General features: G+C 39.3%; 1 protein-coding gene across 8 annotated transcripts in view; it reads right to left on the bottom strand.

Annotated features, from left to right (window-relative positions):
* Positions 1-23,866, bottom strand: part of LOC144215517 (multiple epidermal growth factor-like domains protein 11) — a 67,141-nt gene that overhangs the window by 23,059 nt on the left and 20,216 nt on the right. For all 8 annotated transcript variants that reach the window (XM_077744510.1, XM_077744509.1, XM_077744507.1 and 5 more), the window contains exons 6-10: positions 18,967-19,059; positions 3,323-3,569; positions 3,121-3,241; positions 2,395-2,531; positions 542-754 (exon numbers count right to left, since the gene is read on the bottom strand). In XM_077744510.1, the coding sequence (XP_077600636.1) occupies positions 542-754; positions 2,395-2,531; positions 3,121-3,241; positions 3,323-3,569; positions 18,967-19,059 (811 nt within the window). The remainder of the gene's footprint in view (positions 1-541; positions 755-2,394; positions 2,532-3,120; positions 3,242-3,322; positions 3,570-18,966; positions 19,060-23,866) is intronic.

Here is a 23,866-nt window from a genome sequence, read left to right on the forward strand (position 1 = left end):
CCCATAGAAAATATATGAACTATACTAACAAAAGCAGGGCCCACATCCTTCCAACTTTAGGCTTTTCAAGACAATGACGAATTCTCTTTCCTCTTACTTTTATTGCAAACGTCACCAAAATGCTTGAAGCAAGTGTAAAAAAAACTGTTATCATGTATCTGCCAAGCTGCTCACCACATAATAGTAATGTCTGTGACAGGCAGGAAAAGCGGCATGCCAAATCGTAAAATCAAAAACATCTTTACAATTCCTTGTACTGGCAAACAATATCAGATTGACCATCAGCAGCGTGTGTACATGTGCGCTGATTTTAAAAGAGCTGTCTCCTTTCTCCTTCACTCTGTGGACTCTGTGGTGACTTTTACGCAGCCAGAAGCGGGGCATATTAACTATGAATGCTGAGAAATTATGAATGAAGTGAAGGTCACACTGAAATGCAAACTAAATGACACGGGCAAGAAGTGTTAAGACTTCTGAATAAGCAGGGCTTCAAAGCTAATTATATGGTTGAATTCAAATTTTTGGAAGGCCATTCACTTACCTCACAGTGTTGGTGGCATTACAGGGGCAGTACTTGTCACAGATAAGACCATACAGGCCCATGGGACAAAATCTCTCCTGGCAGTTTGGCCCTTTAAAGCCAGTTTCACACAAACAGGCGCCATTAATGTGGTGGCATTTGGCTCCGTTGTGGCACTCGCACTTGTGGTTACACTGTGGGCCGTATGTGCCCACAGGACAGTCGTCCTGGCACCTGTGCAAAACCAGAATCCTGCTTTAAAAGGCACTAACTAACTATTGATGTTTTGAAGATGCTTTGTGAAATTATGATGCTTTCAGAGGAGCAATGGCGATAAGCCTACAAACTGAAATCCCAGGTGTTGGCAAAAAATATTTTTAGCTTAATACACAAAGCAGGAAATTGCTTTTTCCCCTCGGTCCCAAAGTTCCAAAAAAAATATAATACATTACCATAATATCTCATGTGCATATATTCTGAAAACCCAAAATATGAACTCATTTTTATGGATCCTAATTTCAAGAAAATGTCTGCTTTATGACTCCAGTAATCACATTTGGTAGAGTGCTTTAAAACAAACAAATGGGGAATTAAACCTCTCACCTGATGCGGTTGTTTTTTTTTTTTTTTATAAAGTTTAGTTTGTAGTTAAAATCAGTTGTTTTGTATTTGCACATTTAAAACACAGAAACGTTCATATTTTAGGGAATAAATGGTCCAAAGCAACTCCCTGCAGTAAGTGAGCAACACTTTAATGTTTCAACAGGGGCTGGATTTTTTAACAATGACTGCCAAACATGGACAGATTTTAACATGAGAAGTAAATGTAGTAGCCAAGTAGAAGTGGATTTAAATGCCAAACAAAAAAAATCCAGAACTCTTTTGTTTTGTTTTTTGCATCCACTTTTGCCCTTGATTCAGCTCTAGTTGAGAGGACAAAGTAACAACAATAAAACTCTAACTGATCAAGGATTGTTAACTTGATTTGATACTTGCTAAGAGGAGTTGACTTGGAATGTGCTTACAACTAGACGATTAAGACTTCCAAACTACTTATGATATGCATTTAAGACTAAATGTCTTGCATCGTCGCAGTATGTCTTTTCATGGTAGGCTGGGTCAGAATATTTCACGTAGGTTAATTTGCTCCCGGTTGACAAAATGAATAGAAATAATGGCAAAAAAAATATATTTGTTACTACTAATAAGGTCAAGCAAAGCGCTTGTCAAAGTTTCCATTGGCGAGACGATTGCGTGAACTGAAGTAATAAAGCAGAGTTTCTCTGGGCGCTCCAGCAGGCGAGGAGAACTAAAGAGATATGTGGATTTCAATGAGAGTTTAATAAAAACCCATTACTTATAATTAATGACCAGAGCCCAAACAGCATGTAGCCCACCGTGAGATCAATGGACAAGCTGGGAGTGGAGCAAGATGAAGGCTGCAGACATGAAAACCTGGCTGGTCAGTATGAAGTACGAGATTCATTAAACATTTACAATACTATTGGAGTCTCCCCACTCACCTTGAAATGGAATAATGGACTTTTTATATAACAACTTATTTCACTTGAGAATGGACTTATTCATGCGTTCCCTTTCTCTCCTAAAATAACAGGTTGGTGCCTCATTAGAAAATCAAAGAGAAGAGTTCAGCAAGGGACTTTACAAGTTGTGTAATTGTCAGCATGAAACTGTCTCCTCTTGCAACGGAATATCAATACACCATCCTTTTATCTGACCCGTACGGAAATCGGGTCTGTTGTTATTTGTGCACTATGTGGCCAAAGCTTTAAATCTCATTATACTTGTATAATGACAATAGAATTCAATTCAATTCAATGGAAAACTGCTCAGAAATGACACGGTGGTGGTACCTGCGCCCGCTGAAGCCGGCCGCACACTGGCATTGGCCCGTGATATGATCACACATGCCGCCGTTGCGGCAGGAGCAGTCTTTACTACAGTTGATGCCGTACTTGCCGAGGGGGCACGGCTGGCCACAAACAGAACCCTAGGAGGGGAAAAAAAGACAGAAAATGATCAATCCCTCAAAGATACTCATTCATTTTCTACTTGATATCCTGTTGCTGAAAATGTCAGGCGAATGTATATTTCTACACCATCATTAAGTTACCTCTACTTACCACTTTGTAGAAATGGAATGCTGTGTATATGCAAAACTTTTTGATGGATTTTGTCTGACTCTATATGAACTGTAATAGGTTTTCTATATACCTTGCCAGAATTAATTGGCAAAGAAGCCACATTTCAAGGTTCCAAGGCTGACACACACACACGATATGAGGCATTATGAAACAAAGAATAAACAAACTTAGTTTTAGAAGAGGTGAGGACTTCCCCTCCACTTGCAAGTACATTTTTGGATCACATAGTGCCTCAAACACTAATAGAATGGGTTGACCTTTTTCAAGGAGCAGTGTGATTTAAAAACCTACATCTGCAGGATTAGTCCTCATAATATGACTTATGCATCATTTACATGAAAAAGTACTAAAAGCACACTGAAAAACAAAAATATCACACAAGAAATCACATGATTACAGCATCAAATAAGAGTTTTCCATTAAAGGAGAGCCTACCGTCCATCCTGCCTGGCAGGAACAATCCCCGTTGATGTGGTGGCACATGCCTCCATTCTGACAGGGACACCCTTGCTCACACTGGGGTCCATGACTTCCATAGGGACAGCGTTCTCCACAGCTGCCATTGCACAAATGGATGACAGATTTCATCTCAGGTGGCAGAAAATAAAAGCAGACACTTTGAAAAATGGCTACTCACAAGGCACCAGTGTAGCCCGCCACGCAGATGCACTCTCCAGTTTCGTGGTCACAGGTGGCTCCATTGAGACATTGGCACGGCATTTGGCAAGCTTTACCATAGTAACCGGGTTCACAGAGCTCCTCGCAGCGCCATCCTTGGTAGCCATCGGTGCAGACGCATGCCCCCGTGATGGGGTTGCACTTGGCCTCATTTTGACACTGGCACCGATTGCTGCAATGAGGTCCCCAGAAATCGCTCTCGCAACCTGAAGACACACATTAGCGGTGTTGGACTTACTCGTAAAGAAATGATATTGCGGCGACTTTTAATTGAGTGAGGTTCACAGACTCTGCAACATCTGCTGACAAGTATTCATTATACATCCCACCTTCTGTCAGTCTTATTCTCAGTTGTTTAGAGAGTAGCTACTGCAAATATATTATATATATTTAAATTATTACATACAATTTAGACCACATTGTCTTTTGGACAATGGTGAAATACATTCCTTTGGGAAACACATTAATTACTATTCAGTTGTGCTCCACTAGTTACAAGCCAAAAGTGCCAGGGCCATTTTTTTTCTTTTTTTGTCCCAGTTGAGGCCAGAACAAAGCCTGAGCCAGGACGGCTTTCTATTCCAATATCAGTGGACTTTGTGAAGATTTATTGAGCATATTGTGGAAAGACTTATCAGTGTAGTATTTATCACACTATAGATAGAAAACCAATATTGTATCCATTGATTAAAACTTCAACAGAAAATGGCCCTAGAATCTGAAGTCATTCCAAGCCACCACTGAATGTGAATACTAACCCAATGATAAAAGTCACTATTAATGAAAATGCATATAATAATGGTCAAGTGCTACTTATCCCAACTTTGCTAAACTGATTGCATTTCTTTGGAGTAAGTGCACAGACTTAACGTGAAAGAGACAGCATTCATCTTCCCAAATCGTTCTCTTGGCTGCCCCAGCTGCATTGTTATATTGACACTATTAAAAAAAAAATTGCTGCTTCTCGTGTGCTGGAGTAAATAGCGTGATGACATGACCAAGTGGGGCCTGAGGGAGTGGTGTAAAAACAAGCACGTTTGCGCAGGCACAAGTGACAGGTGTGTTGGGAGCCACTCAATAATCCCACAAACTGCAAGCAAAGAGCTAATCCTTCAATGTTAAATAAACAGCCATTTTTTATGGGAAGCGCAATTGGCCCAGAGCGCAGGTTGTCGGCTGCCTTGCAATCCTAATTGTTCTTGAGAGAGTGGAGTGCCAATTTAAGTGATTGCTACGGCTTGATATATCTCCATCAACAGGAGCTCTATTGCTCCCCATAAAACCACAATTTGAGTCCTCTTCTCTGCAGCCTTTTAGGTGAATATTCCATATTGATTCCTTGCAGGCTCAGGGGCCAACGTCATTGTATGTTTGCTTTGTCGGAGGTGTGATGCGCCAATGTGGGAGCTCAATGAAGCCTATTTCATGGTTTGTAGCCAAGCTTGTTTTTTTTCCAGGAACTCAGCACGAAGATGATCACTGCCGTTACAGATCTATCCAGGTCTGCCCAGAGGGTGCTTGTCGCTTGGCTACTAAAGCTGCTTCACTCCATAAAGTATGCATGAGGTATGTGTTTTCTGTTTAATTTATTTAATTATAATAAGCACTTATCCATCCAACTATTTTTATCTGTCAGTATTGAGCTCTTTCGCACATTATCAATGAAGCAAATGATTTTAATTGCAGGGAATGCAATGTTCTCTTACGTATCACTTTCTAGTCTTTTCCACTTATGGCTAAAATTGTGCAACTTGTTTCCTGATTTAGTTTTTGAAATGTGTAACTTATGTCAATCAGGAAAAAAAATATAGGAAACTTTACATGAAATAGTACTATTTTGCTATTTGCTTTTAGCTTTTGGGCAAAAAAATCTCCCATCAACATTGACAGGTGACATTGCAAGAGAAAACCTTTCAAAGTATGAATAATGAGTATTGGTTGAAGCGTGTGTGCCAAAAAAAAGTGGATAAAAAACAAGAATAATATATGTGGTAAGCTTTACTATCATCTTCAGTGGTAACTCCAGATGGTTACGATCAAGGAACAGCTGCTTTCAATGTCTCTCTCTCTCCTTCATCTTGTCTTTGTCTGTGTCTACCTTATCATTTTTGATAGAATTAGTGTTTGATAGTGTCACTACCACCTGTCCCAATGACATTTTGGGGTATTTTTTTGGGTTACTACATGTGTTTTTTAAATATATTACCCAAATATGGCAAGCCACCATAGAAACATAACAATGCTCATGTCTCAATCCAGTTGACAACGCTATACATTTAATCGATGAATCTAAATTTTGACTTGGAGGGCCTGGCAGCAATCATTTAGCGCCATTAATGACAACCAATGAAGTAGGCCCTGATGGTGGCACTAGGAAAACCTCATTTTCTTTGAGAAAGCGTACTTGCTGTGTACTTTTCTGAAGAGCACGTACTAAATTGAGTGACTTGACAATTCATCCACAGAGGGTTGTTTAGTGGAGAAAACACGTCTCCCGGCAGATCTGAAGCAGCGAGGCTCGCCACCTAACCCATTACTTCCCCGACCCAGGTCAGGCTACATAACGAGCGGACGCTTACACAAAACGACTTAGACTCTCAGAGCACATACTGTCTAAGAGTGAGAATGTGGCTAACCTCACATACAGGGGAGAAGAACAATCCCAAGGTGCAGGGTATAATCTCCCCGGCCGGAACAAAACAGATTGCATTGTGAGGAAGCAGCCAGTGGCAAACTTTTCAAGGTGACGTCCAAAGAAGGGGCTAAGAAAGCCACGGCAGCCGTGGTGCCGAGCTTTGAAGTGCGCTCAAGAGTCGGCGTGATGACTGGCCGGACCCAAGAGGATTAAGAACAAACAACTTCCAGCAGCTGACTCTGCTCACAAGTTCTCCTGAGTGCCGACTGATTGCCGTTTTAGGATAAGGTGACTAAAGTCGTCAGAAGAAGACAAAATGGAGGAGCCAAACGCATTAAAAAGAGGACATCTGGAAAAGTCTGCACCTGCGAGGTTTCGACCATTATTTGTTTCCAAAAAGTGAGATCCCTCATCAATATTAAAAGTGAAGTAGTTTTCTACCTTTAAGGTACTCAAAGAACTTTGAAATCCTGAGTAATAGTTGATTTGCTGTTAGCATTTTTTTTCTTTGCAATGGTTATTGAAAAAAGAAAACTATTTTAGAAAAGCATTAGAAAATTAGATATTTTGGTATGTAACAACGCGTTTCAAAAAAATAACAAGACAAGCTACAGGGGAAAAAAATTGCAATTACAAGAAAATGTCCTACAGTAATGGAATTAATGTGGTTGACTTTATTACATGAACAAATAACTGCTGTTAAATGGGCCACTAGTTTTGGCCTTGTTCAACACTTCTCTTTGACAAGTAAAGCTAATTATTGGTCGCTTCCAAAATGTAAAATAATCTTTTTCCAGGAACACTGACACAAATCTTGCAATTCAGCTTATGCACGAAAATGCGATATTTGTAACCATGCAGGGACATTCAGTACATTTCTTCGACAGAAATGAATGGTGTAGACTAATAATGTGAATTGTCGGGAGAGCCGATACGACAGGGCAAAATGATGATTATTGTTGTTACATGAAATCTAGCTATAATACTGTAGCTGAAATTGTATCGGTTGCATGTTTGATTAGTTTTAGTTATTTATTCATCTATGGAAAATCAAACCGGAGCACCAGCTTTATTTTACGGTGACCATTTATTGGCCATTATCAGTAGCTACGGGGAAGTAAATTTAGCAAGGATATGCGTTTCTCGATATGAATCAAGCAGTGAGGAAATGCATTTTCATCTATGCAAAGGTCACTGGTTTTTGTTTCACTTCTATTTGTATAGAATCACTTTGCATGTATTTGGTATTAGTAAATTGAATGGAACATAAAATAAACTACTACAGAAAACATTTGAAATTATGAAAATGCGTACAGCATTTGATTCAGGTGAGTGGCCCAGAAGATAAAATAAAGGAGCCAGGAATTTAAAATTAACATCATTAAACTGCAAAATTCAAAGTATAGGAGGGTATTTTTTTGGTTCAATAAACTTGAAATTTCTCTAATGATTTTTATTGAGTTCTGAGACTTTTATTTTATATAGATCTTTCCCAAGTGGACACTAGCATATATACTACAATTACCACCACAATAACAACAATTAAACTTTGTGTTCATGAGAGCTTAATATCAGTTGAAACACCTGACTTGGCGTAAAGGTTGCTTTGGGGATTTGGTAAAAAAAATTAAAAAAAAACGGACAAAAAAGGTGCCATTTTAATTTTCCAAACTGAAAAAGCATGTATTCGTCAACACAAATGTTGGATCGTATGCAGCTTCTGTCGAGCATGAGGAATTGAAATGTGAGCGAGGATTACAAATCAGTCATTCAAGGTTTGGACCGGCGGCACCACGGGTAAACAAAAGAAGAACACAGCGTGGACACTGTTAGCCTGACAAATGTATTTTGAAAGCATGCAGAAAAAGCTGCCAATAGTCATCGGGGTGGTTCTGCTAGATTGAAAAAGCAGCTTTCTACAGCTTGGGCGTGTTATCTGTGCCACCTTAATTCATCTTCGCTTAGGCCTTCTGCATTTTTGTCCCTCCTGAGGACAAATGAGCACAGGGCCCAGTTAACAACAGAAGGAGGAGACGTGCCGAACACAAATTGCGGCCACGGTTTAGTCCGAGCGCGCGTTTTACCGCCTTGATAGCTACTTGCAGGTGGTCGTGTTGAAGCGAGACGTGACATTTTGTTACCTGGATTGTTAAAAGTGATGACCAAATAACTCAACTTATTTAAAAAGTCTAGGGGGAAAAAAAAAGAAACATTTGAGCTTGCCAGTCTCGCAAAGTGGAACTGATCAATTGTACCGAGTTCTATTCAGTATGCGAGGTGCGAATCGATGCAAGGCTTACTGGCGTCTCCGCGCTACATCCGAAGCCAGGTCAATAGGACTGCTGATTATGAGCAGACAGCATCTTTGCAGACTTAATTCCAAACAACTTTATGGTATTTCAAATAAAAACATTCATGTTGTTTTTGTTGCACCACAAGCAGAGTGTAAAAAAGACACTCCCCTATATTAAAGTAAGCCCATATTCTAAACAACCTCACATAACCCATAAAAGCTGGTGGGTCATCATATTGTTAAAATGACCATCACACTTTCTATTAGTGCCTTATTAAAAACTTTCCAGTTCCTGCAATACATCTTGTACTACTTCTACTAGACTTTTGGCTTGTTCGTGGGTGGTCACCAAAGCCAATCAGGTTTTCCGTTGCATCATCCTTCCTTACACCAGCCACTTTCATGTTCTCTTTCCCCCACGCCATCCATGTATCTTCCCCTAGGTCAACTTCTGGCCCTGTTCCCTGCCAGTTCCAGCCAGTTCAAAATGGCCAAACAATCCAAGTCTAGTCTCTCTAACCTTGTTTAATCAGTGCTGGATCAGTTGGAACAAAAACCTTCACCCAGTGTGGCCCTTTGTGGAATATTTGAGACAACATTTTGGATCTTCTCTTTTATCTTCAGTTCTACTCAAATACAATGTCACATTTTTGCTAGACAGCACACCATTCAAAAAGAAAAAAAACAATGTCAACCTGATAAAACCAACTCGTAGCACTCCCAATTTACAAATATTGATTTCCTTTTTTCAATTATCAATTCTAATTAGCACGGAACCAATTGTACCACGGGGCATAGGCGGTCAATGAGAAGGGGCTCGGTCAAACCTCACAAATAGACGGTCTCCATCAGAGAAAGTCAAAGAATGTGCAGCAAATTATAGTGTTTTTTTGTGCTATTATTTTATACCCACATGGATAATAGTAGTAAAACAGCTATTACAAATTATCTGCTGAAAATGTGGGTATGTAATGGTTAAACCACTTTTATTTCAGTCCTGTTTTTGGCCAATTTCCCTAGAAAGCACTTAAAATGATCCAAACTGCTCTTCATATCTTTCATTTAAGTGTTTGTTGAGTGAAATTGAAAACGCATCGTCGACATAAATTTGAAACAAAGAATCGTTATTAACAATTTAGATGATAAAAAGAAAAAAAAGTCTAATTGTCCACCACAGATGGTCTAATTTGAGTTTTATGAATCCATGTGGCCTACTTCATTCCTAAACATATGTCATTCATCATCCTTTTCTTCAATTTTTTTCATTTGTACAGCCACACATTGATGGTGCTGTTTTGACTGGGAGGGCTGGCAATGTTCATTTACTGCCAACCTTTGCCACTCAAAATGGATTTGACGTCTAGCCCCGTCAATGGCATTGAAAGCTAGTTCTCTCTCTTCAGACAAATTGCACATCTGTTGTTTTCTAATCACCGAAAGCCATAATTTGTATCTATTTTGAATTTTTTCAACATTTTATTGTTATATAAATTGTATTTATACATTCAAAATATACTAAAGAAATAATCACTTGACCTATAAAGCGTTAAAATTATCCTCAATAGTTTTTGCCTCACATTTTTGGAGTATTTGCATATGTCCAGATTACAAATGAAGGATTCCTATAATAACTTTGGTTCAAATATGATATTAATTACTCCATAGCAAAAAGAAAAAATCTCTGTTTTCTGTTCAAGACACACAATTAAAAGAAATTAATGATATAATAGCTGCAGCACCCTAAACATCAATTTCTCTTTAATAGAAAATGCTATTGCAATTATTGTTGTAAGGCACATTCAGGTCAGTGGCATTATGTAAGCAAGCTGTATGTTTTATGTTGTTTGCACCCAAACCAATAAACGTATATATGCAATGTGCCCTCTTATTTGCTGGAGTGCCCCGATAGCGACTAAATGAACTAAGCAACACAGAAACACGGGTTCACAGAAATTACTGCATAATTGCTTTTTAATGATATCACATTGTGCAAATGATCATTATAAAGCCATCCATTTTGGGCTAGAGTTCTTCATGCCCAGGCACCTCCAGTGCCAAATTATAGTATATCAGTACATTGTGTGAGAAAAGTGATACCATAAGTATGATTAGCTGGCATCCATAAACTGATATTGTCGGCTGTACAAAAAAGTATAAATTGTTCTAGAACATTTTAAGGCACACGCTGTCCGTAAAAATAAATAAATAATGGTAATAATAATAATAACAACCTGTGATCGTCCAATTTGTTCTAACAAGCACCCATAAAATACAAAGAATAGTTAATGTGACAAAAATATGGATAGATAGTAGCAGGTACAAAAAGAACAGAAAGGGGAAAATATCAGATTGTTGCCCCTTTTTTTAAACAATCTTCTCTCGATGATAAAAATTGATTCTTTTGAGAATACGCTTCACCAAAAAAAAAAAAAAGAACACGCTAAGGAAATTCTGGCGTTTGTGTCGAATGAACTGCTGCCTCTGAAAGTCTCGCTGTTCTTCCTCATTTCTGAAACTCATGCGGCACATGAATAATTCTTCTTCCAGGCTCACAGGCAAAGCCAAGTAAACCCATGGAGAGCTACGTGTGTGTGTGTGAGTGTGTGTACGCAGGAGAGAGAGAGATTGAAAACATGCTGTAGTTACATTAAAGAGGCCTCAAACAAATGAATGGAGTCGTCTGGGAAAAAGGCGTAAGGTTCCTCTAGCTTCTGTCAGCGTGAGCTTTCAACTGTGATTGATTACTAGCATTGAAGGAAGAGTGTATAAAATACTAAAAAAAAACCACCAATACGTGTAATCACTGCTCACTTTTGATTAAACTCAACAAGGAGGCGATGTAAGAAGCCCAATGCACGTGAAATCTTGTTGGGGAGTCCTGTTGCGAGTGCTGTTGATATTGCTCCATAGACCTAAAACCTCTATTTGTGCCGTGTCTGGCTGGGGTGTAATTTTGTCATTCGATCTTTTAAACAATTTGCTCGGGACAAAAGCAAGCGAATTACAAGGTACGGCCATTTCAATTTAAACACCTCAGACGGGGAATTGTTCTTTTGAGCTGAACTGCAATGTCAGCACATGGACAATGTCACACCATGAAAAGTTTCCCTTGATTGCATTTGCTCACAAAGCACATGGCAAATCAGCACAGTCGCCTTGCTGTTTTCTAACTTTGGCCACCATCCATGTACAACCACCTGAATTACCGTGAAGGATGGCAGGGGGAAACGATCATTTTCAGTATGAGTGACGACAGGGAAGGGAAAATGGAAGGGACATCTATTGGAGTCAATGGCAGCAAGAAAATAATGATCTCAATGTTTTTGGAGTAAGAGCCAGACTGCCTCAAATCATTACAAACGTTCATAAAATTCTCATAGAATTCAAAATCTTCTCATAGGATGGAACCTGCTGAAGTTGAGGACCATACTAAATTATTTTGAGAGTAATGGGATGTTGGTCCAATACTTTTGTCTATTTAAACCTCTTTACTAAGTCTATCCTTTGTCAATATTTGCTAACTAGAATGGGAATGGCCGAAGTAGATTGTAGATTGTCTTTGTAATTGTCCCCGTGTAGCAAAAACAAACAATTTAATTGAATTGGGGGACTTGTAATGTCCGCATTACTCTAATCAAGGGCCAGCAGAGCACAGTTGTTTATCTCGACCTTGGAAGAATTAACAGAGGAGATTTGCAGTTAGGTTGATACTTTGGAACATTTTTTGCAGGGTTGTAGCCTGGCTTTCATTGATCAGTCAACTGTCTTATTGCTATTCAAAACAATGACACGCACTCTGTGCTCAATGGGAAATGCTGTAAACTCCCACCCAAGTTAAACAATGCGCAAAGCAATTTGTGTTGCAGAGCCAAGCACTGTATCATATGTTAAGTAATGCAAATGCAAATTAATACATTCAGTCTTTTGTTAGCCTACTCCAAGGCAGTATACCATTTAAACGGCGGCTGATTTACCAGTCGGGGACAACCGAGGGAGGAAAAAGTGCAGCGTGGTGCGCTATCTCGGGCCCACAACATGCAAGGAAACCTCTGGAGAGGGCGGCAGGGATGCAGGCGGCGTGAGAGCGCCGCAGAATGCAAAATACCAGCCCAAATACCCTGGGGGGGCTGGAGGAAAATTTGATTAAAAGTTTGTTTTTCTTCACTCTCAACAAACGGAGGGGCCCGTCGATGCAGCACTGACAGTTAATTGGACTTGGCAGGGCCACGAGTTCATTCGTCAGCATTGTGTGGGGCTTGCCTAGGAGGAGTGGGACAATCGATGTTCCTCAGGATGGCCTGTAATCACTGCACCACTGCGATGAAGTGCAGGGTTAAACATCAGGAGATTGCAGGGGCACCACAGGATTCCAGAGGGACTGCTAATACTCCCCCAAACCTAGAATAAAGCAAGGTCACCCTGATGTGCACACAAGAGGAGAAGATGCCAAAAAGCTAAAAAAAAAAAATGGGGGTGGTGAGGGGTTTCTAAGCCTCTCATAACCTGACAGAGATTTTACATAAATAATACATTGCACCAGACGTTGCAAGGTATTTGTTCTCATCCAGATAGCATTCATTTTGACATTACACCTCAAGCTGCATTCAAAATTCATCAATAGATTGAATACATAGGATGTCCTTTGTGAATGTTTTTGTCGTTAGATGGGAAATCTGTGGTACCTCTACTTACAAATGTCTTAATATAGAAAATATTCAAGTTACTAAAGCCCTCAAAGGGAAAAATGTTGTCTCAGAAATTCCATGTTGAGAAACGCAAAATCTGGAAAAATCAAAAATCATCCTGTTTCTTACTATATTTCAAGGAAACTCTTTCAGTGACATCAATGGAGATACTGCTATCTGATTTTTTTTTAAATACAAGACCTTAGGAAAGAGGACCATCCATTCAAATTCTAATCCAGTCACTCTCAATGGCGTCACAAGTGAATTGGAGCCTTTAGAGTTGAAAACAGGTCACACCCTGAGCTGAACGCCAGCCAATTGCAGAACACACACACACACACAAAACAACCAAAACTCACTATATAGGAGCACTAAGAGAGCAGACTTCTGACTCGGCAACCAAATTCAAAGCAATGCAAACCTATTCATGACCTCTAAGACCCTTGATCCTCGCTGTCATTATATCGTTTAACCTGCATATTTGAGTTAAATAGGCTAATCCGTTATCAAGTTATTGCAAAATGACTTTTCAGACCTGTGACCTTTGGCCTACAGACCCCAAAATTTAATCAGCACTTTTATTCCGTTTTTCAAACATATGCTGCAAATTTGATTAAAAAAAAATCTTTCGTTCTTGAGTCATCTTGGGCACATAAAGGCAAACAAATGTACAAAACCAAATACTTTCTTTCTGCTTTCCCTGGGTTTGACCTATTCGTATATGTGTGCTTTGCTCTGTGTAGAACAGAATTGAATCAACAAGCCAAACTCTTCTGAAGGCTTTTGTGCATTGTGCATATTTTTACTGAAAATACTGCCACAGAGTTCAACTATATTTTGAATGGCCTTAATTGTATCCTATGCTATTGCAAAATATAAATAAAAAAATCTACATTGCTTTGCGCAGTCTAGTTGAAAATGATAAAAGAACACACTTATACATTTTTAGATTTTTGCTCACCCCTATGTAGTGAATAAAGTTAATAAAAAAAACTGTGACTGACATATTACCACTTGGAAATAACAAAATAAAACAGCTCAACAATTTCTCTAGTGTTCTATTGGGCTTTAACATTATTTCCTAAATTAAAAGTCCAATCTAATTTGACGTCTATTGCCGTTAGTAGTGCTAAAGCATGACCATTCAATCCTAAGTATCACAGTTCATTTTGATTTGTGGACTATCACTGCCAGTGGCATTGAATGAGATATCCATTGTAAAACCTAAATCATCACCATGAAAATTGACAGTATTATGAGATTTTCCTGTTTTACTATGAAGCAAAAAACAGAAGAATAATAGAAATGGGAACCGAGAGGGCACGCAACTTTTCCGGTTCATTGTTTACACGGGAATATGGACCACATTGGTCACAATTTAAAATTGAGTGCCTGAGAGCACTTTGACAAATCCAAACAGTGAAAGAAAATTACATTTCCTCCTTTAGCAATTATGGACCTCATTTTAAACATTTCTGCCATCATCCTTGTGTATGTTTGTCACAGTACTTAAACCCTCAGAAAGAAACCTCATTCGTTACACTCTGCCCATCTGTGGGAAAGGTTATACACTGCCGAATTAAGAGAAGACGACATTCTAATGTAAAGAGTCTGAAGGTAAAGACACGAGGACATTGAGGACTCAGAAGAGGAGTTGATGCAGGAGCAAGACAAGACTGACAAGCATATAAACAACATTGCAAGTTACCGCACGTGCACACACACACACACACACACAAATAACTTAGTGTAAACGGCTCATCCAAAACAATACATAGTGTCTGTTGAGACCGAAAAATGGCAAGAGACTGAAACCCAGCATGACATGGAGCCTGCAAAATGAGCTTTGTTCTGCATTAGTATTCCGGAGACATTCTGTCTCTCTAAACTGTTATCATGGCATTTCTGCTATTTTAACCGCACTGACCTTCTCTTAAGGACAACAGATAAGGCTTTTTAATGTCCTTAAATCAGACCATCTATGCGGACGGACTCTCAGACGCACTCTTACTGGATAATGACAAACATCAGTGAGATAACAGCAATCACAATGGGTTGCCTCTAAATTATTTGATCCCAATGACCATGGCCACAGCGTAAATGCTACGCTCGCCCTCCCATGTATGAAAATGCGCACGGTTTAGACTTTCTCCCAAAGGTAATGGAGTAGTGAGCTCGTGGGTGCTGTAAATCCTGTTTAATGGGACGGCACAAGACTCTCCGGAGCAGAGAAGCAAGTCAATGTGCGTGCCGGGCCAAAAAAAACTATTTACGGTAACAACAGCTTTAACTCACCAGGAAAATGCATGCAAAATCTCACTGATCACTTTAAAAGGTTAATGTTTGAATATACTAGTATGTTGCATTGATACAAGGACATGCATCACACAGATACATCACCCCCGCAAGTTATATAACTAGCTATAGTTAAACACAATCATAATTTATACAACAAAGTGCTGTGGATTCATGACTATTCCCACGGAATTAATGTGAAAAGGAAGAAGGCAAACAAGCTGGCAGAAAATAAAATAGTTATAGTTGTCATTAAAAGGCTCTTCTACATGCTTGTCTGATGAGAAATGTAATAGATTTTTATTTGTGGCAATCATCATTAAATACACTTTCACTGGCCATTACTTTTAAAACATAAAAAGACCCAAGTATGAAATTCAGACACTAATAACAAATTAAAAAGATGGCTAAATCACAGAGAATATCAGAAATTTGATGAAATGGTTAGTTTAATTATAAATGATTTGTCAGTGTTATTTCTAATTAAACCCATCACATATAGGGCTTTTAAAATATGCTGGAGACGCCTGGATATATAACTGATCAATAGGTATTAATAAAACAACATTAGATACATGTGAATACAACCTGGTTTGGTCGTCAATGAATTACAGGGTAGATAAACGACTTAAACATATGGTTTGAGAAATGTGGATTCAACAATGGTTTAATATAGCAGTAATGGGTATGGAGAAAAGTGGTTTTTCTAACATATTATTTAACAACGAGGGGTATATTATCACCTCCGGAAATCCAGATTTTTGTATTAAAATATATTGCAGAACTTATGTACCTTTTCCTTGGTACAAGCCTTTTTAGATAGAGTGTGTATGTGTGCTAAAAGAAAGCGATTTGACAAGTGTCTTTGGGTGCACGCATGTCACGCATGGATGAAGCTATTTGCATTGCGGAGGTCTTTGACGCTGATGCATGTCAATGTCCTGCTGCTGTGGGAGAGGAGGAGAACCATCTGGCTTACATGCACTTCTGAGAATAATGTGTAAATATTGTTGACGGCGGCCGGAGGGAATCCTCGCAGGAGTCTTTTTGAAATACATACTCGCTGGATGGATTCAGTCTGTCTTTGTAGTAATAGGTCAACAAGTTGATGCTATTATTTGTAATGTACTACACAATGAGGCACAACCTTTCTGCTATTCACATCTAGTGTATTTTTCAGACCATAGGTCGCACCGCAGTATAAGTCGCACCAGCCAAACGGCATACAACGAAGAAAAAAAGTGGAATATAAGTCACACTTTTGGGAGGGCATTATTTTTATAGAAACCAATAACGACCATACCTCAAACTAAACATGGAAAAATGGACAACAGGCTAAATTTGCATCTGTTAGAATAAGTTTTTCAGATAACTATAGCTGTAAAAATAAAAATCAATTAGCATTTCTGAACTGTTGTCATGTCTAGTATTCATTCCAATGTTGTTTGGAAGCATTTTTCCACCTCAACAGTTAAAATTTTAAATGGAACACTGTCGATGAGCAACACAAGATAAAACAACATTTTAGCATAAAAATAGAAGAGAGCAAAGCCATGAAAAGTATAAAACTTATCAATTTATATATCAAAACACAAAAATGAATATTAATGTTCTGCACTGGGAAACGGAGAGGTGGAACGCATTAAAAAAAAAGATGTACAAGAGCACAAACACAACACGCAAAGCAGCAACAACAATTAAACATTCATTCATTCCTCAAGAGAATTCCAAACTAAACTCACTAAAAAATTTTGACAGGCGACAAGAAAACTCTGTTTTCCCCATCCACACAGCTTTTATCTTAGCCACAGTGTCCTTGAACATGAGCCCTCCTATGACTCCATACAGGTCACAGTGCATCTCTGGTCCCAGTGGGACTTTTGCTTCAAGACCAGGGAGAGGATAAATATTTTCCGGCATCGGCAGGAGGATCCCAGTAGGCGGGAAAGAAAAAAAACAGCCACAAGACGACTTTGCGAATCTCTCAAAGTTTATCGCCTTCCCTTTGCTCGCCCTGAAAACAGTCAGAGACGTTCCTCTCTCTACCTGAAAAACACACGCAACAGCTTCCTGCCAGGTGCTGCTCCACAAACCAGTCCCAAGCCTTTAAGTGGCAGCCAAGTTACCGGCTGGAAGGCTCTCACTTTGGCTTTGAGCCGCTAAGCATCTCCCTTTCTCTCCAAGCTTGGGTGACATGCGTTATAATCACATTCACACATTATGTGACCACCACACATTGTGCCCTATTTCCAGGAATCAAATCACGGCGCAGGCTTTTATACCAGGTCAAATGCCTCTCTTGACATATAATGCAACAACAAAATAAACACAACGGAGGTGTATAGCCGGCACATACAGATGTCAATGTGTTCTTTGTTGCCTCTTAGAGCCGTTCACTTGTACTTGAAGGCTGTTAATGTTCATATGCTTTATATAGAAAAGGGAAAAGTATGCAGAAAAAGCAAGAGAGGCCATTTACACTACAAAAAAGAGGGCAAATTTAATTTGAAATTTGGCAGACATTCGGTATTTTCGACAGATGAAAGCTTCTAAATGAAAAGTCTGGAATGGCGCCTGCGATGGAAATTCACAGTTATGAATAATGCCTGTCTCAATGCTCAAGTCTTTTAATAAGTTGTATTAGCCCAGCGCCGCCACACTGCACTGCACATCTAACCAACCAAGAGTGGACCAATAGTCTCCGGAGGGGGCGGCGAGAGGCGACTAAAGCCTCATGCACTACCTTGTTGCAGCCTCACCCGTGTGTGTGTGTGTGTGCTGGTGGTGAACTGTGTGTCTGCTGCAATGACGCAGGAGCAGGTGATTTACACACATCTGCTAATCAGGGAATGGCTTTCTTGCTAATGAAAATTCATAGATCCATACACTAACAGTAGTGATACAATTTCCCATTCTTTACTCTGACAACTTGATTTATTGTTGTGTATATTGAGAACGTGTTGTGTGGGTTTATACTTTAGCTCTACGATGGTAGAGTTTTTTTGCAGAAACGCCATCGGTACACTAGTTGGCACTGTAGCCTGCTGATTATTTATTTAGGTTTGTTTTTTTAATAAAACAAAACATATCACTGAATGTTCACGTGAAGCCACGTTTGGGGAGAGGTGGATTGGACGTTTTCATAGGCTAGGTTGAGAAGTTATGGTTTGTTCCATTGATGTAGTATAGGTGGATGTCTGATATACAGCACTGAACTCTGTTATCAAGCCAATCCTGTAAATCATTCTATACTCAGCTGATTGTACAGCAAATTTCATTTAAGATCTACTCGTGTTACCTTCAAAATAAACTGCTATAAAATCAAAAAGTAGAAGGGCATGCTGAAGCCCATCCTAGCTGATTTTAGATTTAAAGGACTACATTTAATTATTATTCATTTTCCAAAAGCTCTATTATTTCTAAACAATGTATCAACAAAGCCATTCATCCATCCATGTTAGATTCACCAAGCAGATCACTTCCACTTTCAGCAAAGGAATATGAATTCATAGGAACTTACCTTTTCCATTGGCTGTGTTTGCAAAGAAGAAAGGATACAAAGCTAAGTAGCTTTGCAATAGGTGTACACTGGCGTAAATTGTACTAAACTAGCAGGGTGTAAAGCCATTTTGGCTTAAATGAGTAACTTAGTAACTAATAGGGACTGAGGGAGTAAGGAAGGATGGTGCACTCACCACTAGAGCAGTCCAGCCCACCCCATCCTGGCTCACACTGGCAGGTATCCGGGGACACACAGCGGCCGTGGACACATTCTTCTGTGCATAGAGCTGCAACACACATATGCAAATGTGTTAAAAACACAAGCAATACAAAAGACTATTAATACTTAATGACTACATGTGTTTTTAAAAAGAAAATCTGTGATATATTGCGATATCACCTTGCACAATTCTCATATAGACATCTACTTTCAGCACAACAGAAAGGTTACGTTGTTTGTCTCAGTCTGCTGAGATATATTCATTCATTTTCCAAAGCAAGTCATCTGGTAAGAATTTCTGAACGAAACAACTTTGCATATCATTAATTATCCATTGCACCCGCAACTCTTATGAGAATAGCGGTTGCAAAGAATGATTGGAAAAGTCATGTTTTGGAATGTGGACTAAAGCTAGATAAAAAGCTAGAACACACAAGCAACAGATTATATAAATTTATGTATTCATTTCTTTATTTTCCTTTTTACTAAGGTGTAAAGAACATTTTTAAAGCAGTGCTTCCTTAATTATGCTTTACAATAGTGTGGGACACCTTAACTCACATATTTATATTTAGAGTGACAGTACCCAATATAAAATACTCCAAATGTAATATGTACACATTCAAAAAAATTAACTTTTAGCCCATCATTGACAAGGATAGATGTCAAATTCATATAAACTTGTAGGCCTGTTTGTTTTCATACCACTAGACGTTAAACCCCTATCGAGGGCAGACAATAAGTTAAACGAGTGCCCTATGAAGGGTAACATATCAAGCAGCAATGTGTATTGTCCGTATTGGGGATTAATATTAAGTTAGATTTAAAATGTTGAGAATTCTAAAAAGACACACACTAGGTAGGACGGCGAGAAAATGCTGTGTCGTTAAACACTTCTATTCAGCATCCATCTACATGATTTGACAGCAGACTAAAAAAAAATTCTCCAGAAAGTGGGGACTTAATCAACATCTCAGTTTATCACATGGTTTTACGTTCCAAATCGAGCTGTTATCAGCAGGCAGAGCCATGACAAAGTGAGTCGTAAATCCCTACTAATTTGATCAGCCAGTGCTTTGTCATGTACTCATTCTTGAATATAGCGAGGACCGCGCATTGCGGTATTTACCAAGTATGTGTGTGTGTGTTGTCCCGATCATTCTTATTGAGCAACACGGCACCAGACCGTTGGGATCTTATTTGTATTCCTGTGAGCGTGCTGGGGGAGTTTAAAAACAATCCGCTGGGTAGGGGGTTTGCCATTTCTTGTTGTTTTATGAAACTATATCAAATCCATCATAAAGATGAGGGATTGGCATTAAAAAAAAAGTTGAGTTGGAAGACAAGGTCATCAGGCTCACTAGGTTAAGACAGGCATTCCCTTATCCTGAGGAAAGGAAGCAAGCATGATGGGAATCAGCAGTTCACGCACTTAGCCTGTGGTGAAATCACACAACCAAGGGCAGCAAAACAAACAGATGCCTGATCCGGTTGGGATCGCAGCCAAATTCTGCCTTTTTGTTTATTGTCCTCATATTACGGTTTGGAATAGTACATTGGGAAAGCAAGATTAGCTTGGAGTTGTTTTTTTCCTCCCTAGTTTTATGTGCGATACCATGCATCTCATTTTGGAGGCAGAGAGGTCAGCGAGAGCTGGCAGCATGCCTGAACTGTACAACTATGGATTATCACTCAATCAGCCTTCGATTAGGGTCCACTGCCAGCAGGGGGGTGGGGGGTGAGGCCGGAAAGAGGAGGAATGGGGGGAATCCCAAACAGCCGCGAGCCTTTGCGAATCACGGAAATGCTCCTAAGGCAAAAATGGGTAAACCAGAGATTGAGAGATAATACGAGGCAGATTTCAGCACATCAGTATTCTGGCCAGGTAGGTGTCTAATTAAAAGCAAGCAGGGATGGGAAAAGAAAGAAAAGAAGGGAGTCTGTCTAACATTTGTGCTGACGAAGGCACCAGATCGACTACCTGTAATCAATGTGGCCGCAATATGCAGAGTGTTGGAAAGGAGGAGACCAATTCAATGTCACCACCACGAGCTGATTTGATTTTTGTGTTAATCAGCAAATTCTGATCAGAGCCCAAAAGGAGGGGGAATGCAAACGTGTCCACACAAGAAACATGGAAATGAAGTTTTGGCCAAGGAGAAAAAGATGAAGTGTGCACTTCAACCAGAGATCTGAATAGAACTCCCCCCTAAAAAGGCAAATCCTAATCAAACAGGAGTAGGTCTTTTCATTTTAATTGAAATTCATGAATCACACGGGCAAACTCATTTCTGAGGAATCTGAAAACGGAGTCTTTCATCTCGATAAAAGGCTAATCTAGCTCATTATGCAGGAGGTGTTATCAGAGCGCTTAACAATGGAGCTAATTGGTAAATGTGCGGCGCCGTTAATAGGAGTTATAGTATTCCATGTCCTAACTGCAATCTGTCTCCAAATTAATGACAAAAAAGATATTACAATTTCTGTGTTGTGTTCTTTTTTTTTTTGATCCAAATGGCTCTTTCCCATTAGTCATATCCCTGCTGTATAACTTTTAGCTACAAATTGCATCTTCATGTATTCATGTCATCTTTTGTTAGTTAACACTTTCCACTCCATCCATCCAGAAGACAGACTGAACAGTGTTCTAGACGTGAAACTGAGGCTGTCAGTGGCCACCAGCTCTCGCTTCAAGATCAGATCAAATTAATCCATCAAAATCATCAGCACGGAGGACTCTGTCCTTCTTTCTCTGAACAAAATGGCACCTTTTCACCAAGCAGTTGCCTTAGGAAGGTAACCAGTTGATTGCAGTCAGACGCTACTTGTTTTACCAAAAAACTGATTGGTTAAAGAATTTGTGCTTGATCGGTTTGAACGAAAACAGGGCACATTCCTAATCCTACCTAATTCTTCCTATAGGAGAACCCCTACTCTTATTCTCTCTTTACTGTTGCCTATTTGCCTTTCCACCCGCTCCTGAAAAATATGCAATATAATAATAATAATCTCCTGGCCAATCTTCAAGCTTTCTTCTTTGTGCCGGCAAATATGAGGTACTATGAGGTCACCTATGCTGGAATCAATTTCGTAGGGAGCATTTGTTGAACACTCCATCCAAACTTTCTATCTGGGAAGGTGATTTTTTTTTTTTAAATCTTTGGGGCATGAAAAACAGTAACAACGTCAGGATGATATAGATATGAAAGGCACAGAAAGCCTTTCTTGTGAAAAACAAGAAGAAGAAAAAACTCAGAAGATGTGAAACACGTGTTACTGCCTAAAACCTTCAAATGAAATCGAGTAAATCTTGGAACCGAAAGATGATCATGCTTCAGTGAACATGCGGAAGCCGTGTAATAAAGAGCTTATTAGCTAGTGACTTCCTCACATCAGCCTCCAAAGGAAATGACTTACTAAGATGTACTGAAGGAATTCTGAGATATACAAACTCATATCACTAATTGATAAAGTCCTACTGAAGCAAACATTTAGTACTATTTACACAAAGATTCCTTTTTTAAATAGAGGCAAAGAGAGGGAACATTAAATTGTGATGATATTATTTTTAAAAAGAGCTACTTTAACATACACCTGACAAAATGTACTGAAACAAACACACCGAGTTCATTTTGGGTCGATCTATGCTATAATGCCCGCTTTTGTCGCTGCATGCAAAACAGCTTGGGGAGGACAAATCTCTTAATCCTGGAAGTGAAAGTGTTAGGATTAAAAGGGCTGAAACAGTTTGCAAAGACAGCAGAAAGCAAAACTGCCCTATCGGCCCCTCAGTGCCTCAAGTCCCACAGTGGAAGTCAGGGGCACATTTTTCTTTCTCCTACGCTTGACATGAAATCAAAATAAAACCTAACTACATGTGAAACCTGCAGTTAACACCCTGAAAAAGTCGCCGATGAATACATAACTTTATCGTCGGTCAAATGTTTAATGAATACATTATTGATCAAAGCGCAACTCACTTCTTAAGACCCCCCAGATGATCATACAACCTTTTGCTGGCTTGCTTCCCAGAGCTGAGACACCCTGGGAACCGTAAAGCTAAGACAAGGACAAACAAAAATGTCTTGCACCGAGTGCAAAAGGTCAAGTAAATATTACAGTGTCATTTCAATTTCTTTCCAAGAGAATAAAAACATTGTCTGGTAGGAAAATACACAATATTCATTCATTCAGCTTTCATACCGCACTTCCTCGCAAGGTTTACGGGGGGTTCTGGAGCCTATCCCAGCTGACTCCGGCCACAAGGCAGTCTACGCCCCAAACCGGTCGCCCGTAAACCGTTGGGCACACAGAGAGACAGACGACTATTCGCGATCACAATCATATCGCCACCAGCAGGAATTGAGCCTGCGCTGAAGTCAGGCAAGTAAACCACTACAACATCAGGCGGCTTTATTCACAACATTGGTGAATGGAAATTTAGATGAATGGGGTAGGGAGAGGGTCGCATTGATTTAATGGGGAAAGGCTACAATTGTATTTTGGTTGTGAGGTTTTAACCCAAAAAGTTTTTTTAATAAAAAAATGTTTAGTGTTTTAGTGATATTGAAAGTATCAAAGTAAGAACAGCAGCAGGTTACATTACAAACTTTTCCGTATCATTTATTTTCACTATTCAAACCTTAAATAAACTTCTATGTGTTTCTTTTACAACAAAGTATCATCTAAAATATCTGATATTAATTCTCTTATTTTAATAAGCCTGTGTCCATTCCGATGTTGCTAAAGTAGTTAGACTCCAGTTTGAGAACCAATGCAGTAGTGATTATTTAAAATGAAAATAACATTGTCGAAACAGACTTAAGAGTCAATTTATGGTTGAGGGGGAAAAAATAGAGTTTAGGTTACATATA

Source organism: Stigmatopora nigra, chromosome 22 (genome assembly GCF_051989575.1).
Source record: "Stigmatopora nigra isolate UIUO_SnigA chromosome 22, RoL_Snig_1.1, whole genome shotgun sequence".
NCBI lineage: Eukaryota > Metazoa > Chordata > Actinopteri > Syngnathiformes > Syngnathidae > Stigmatopora > Stigmatopora nigra.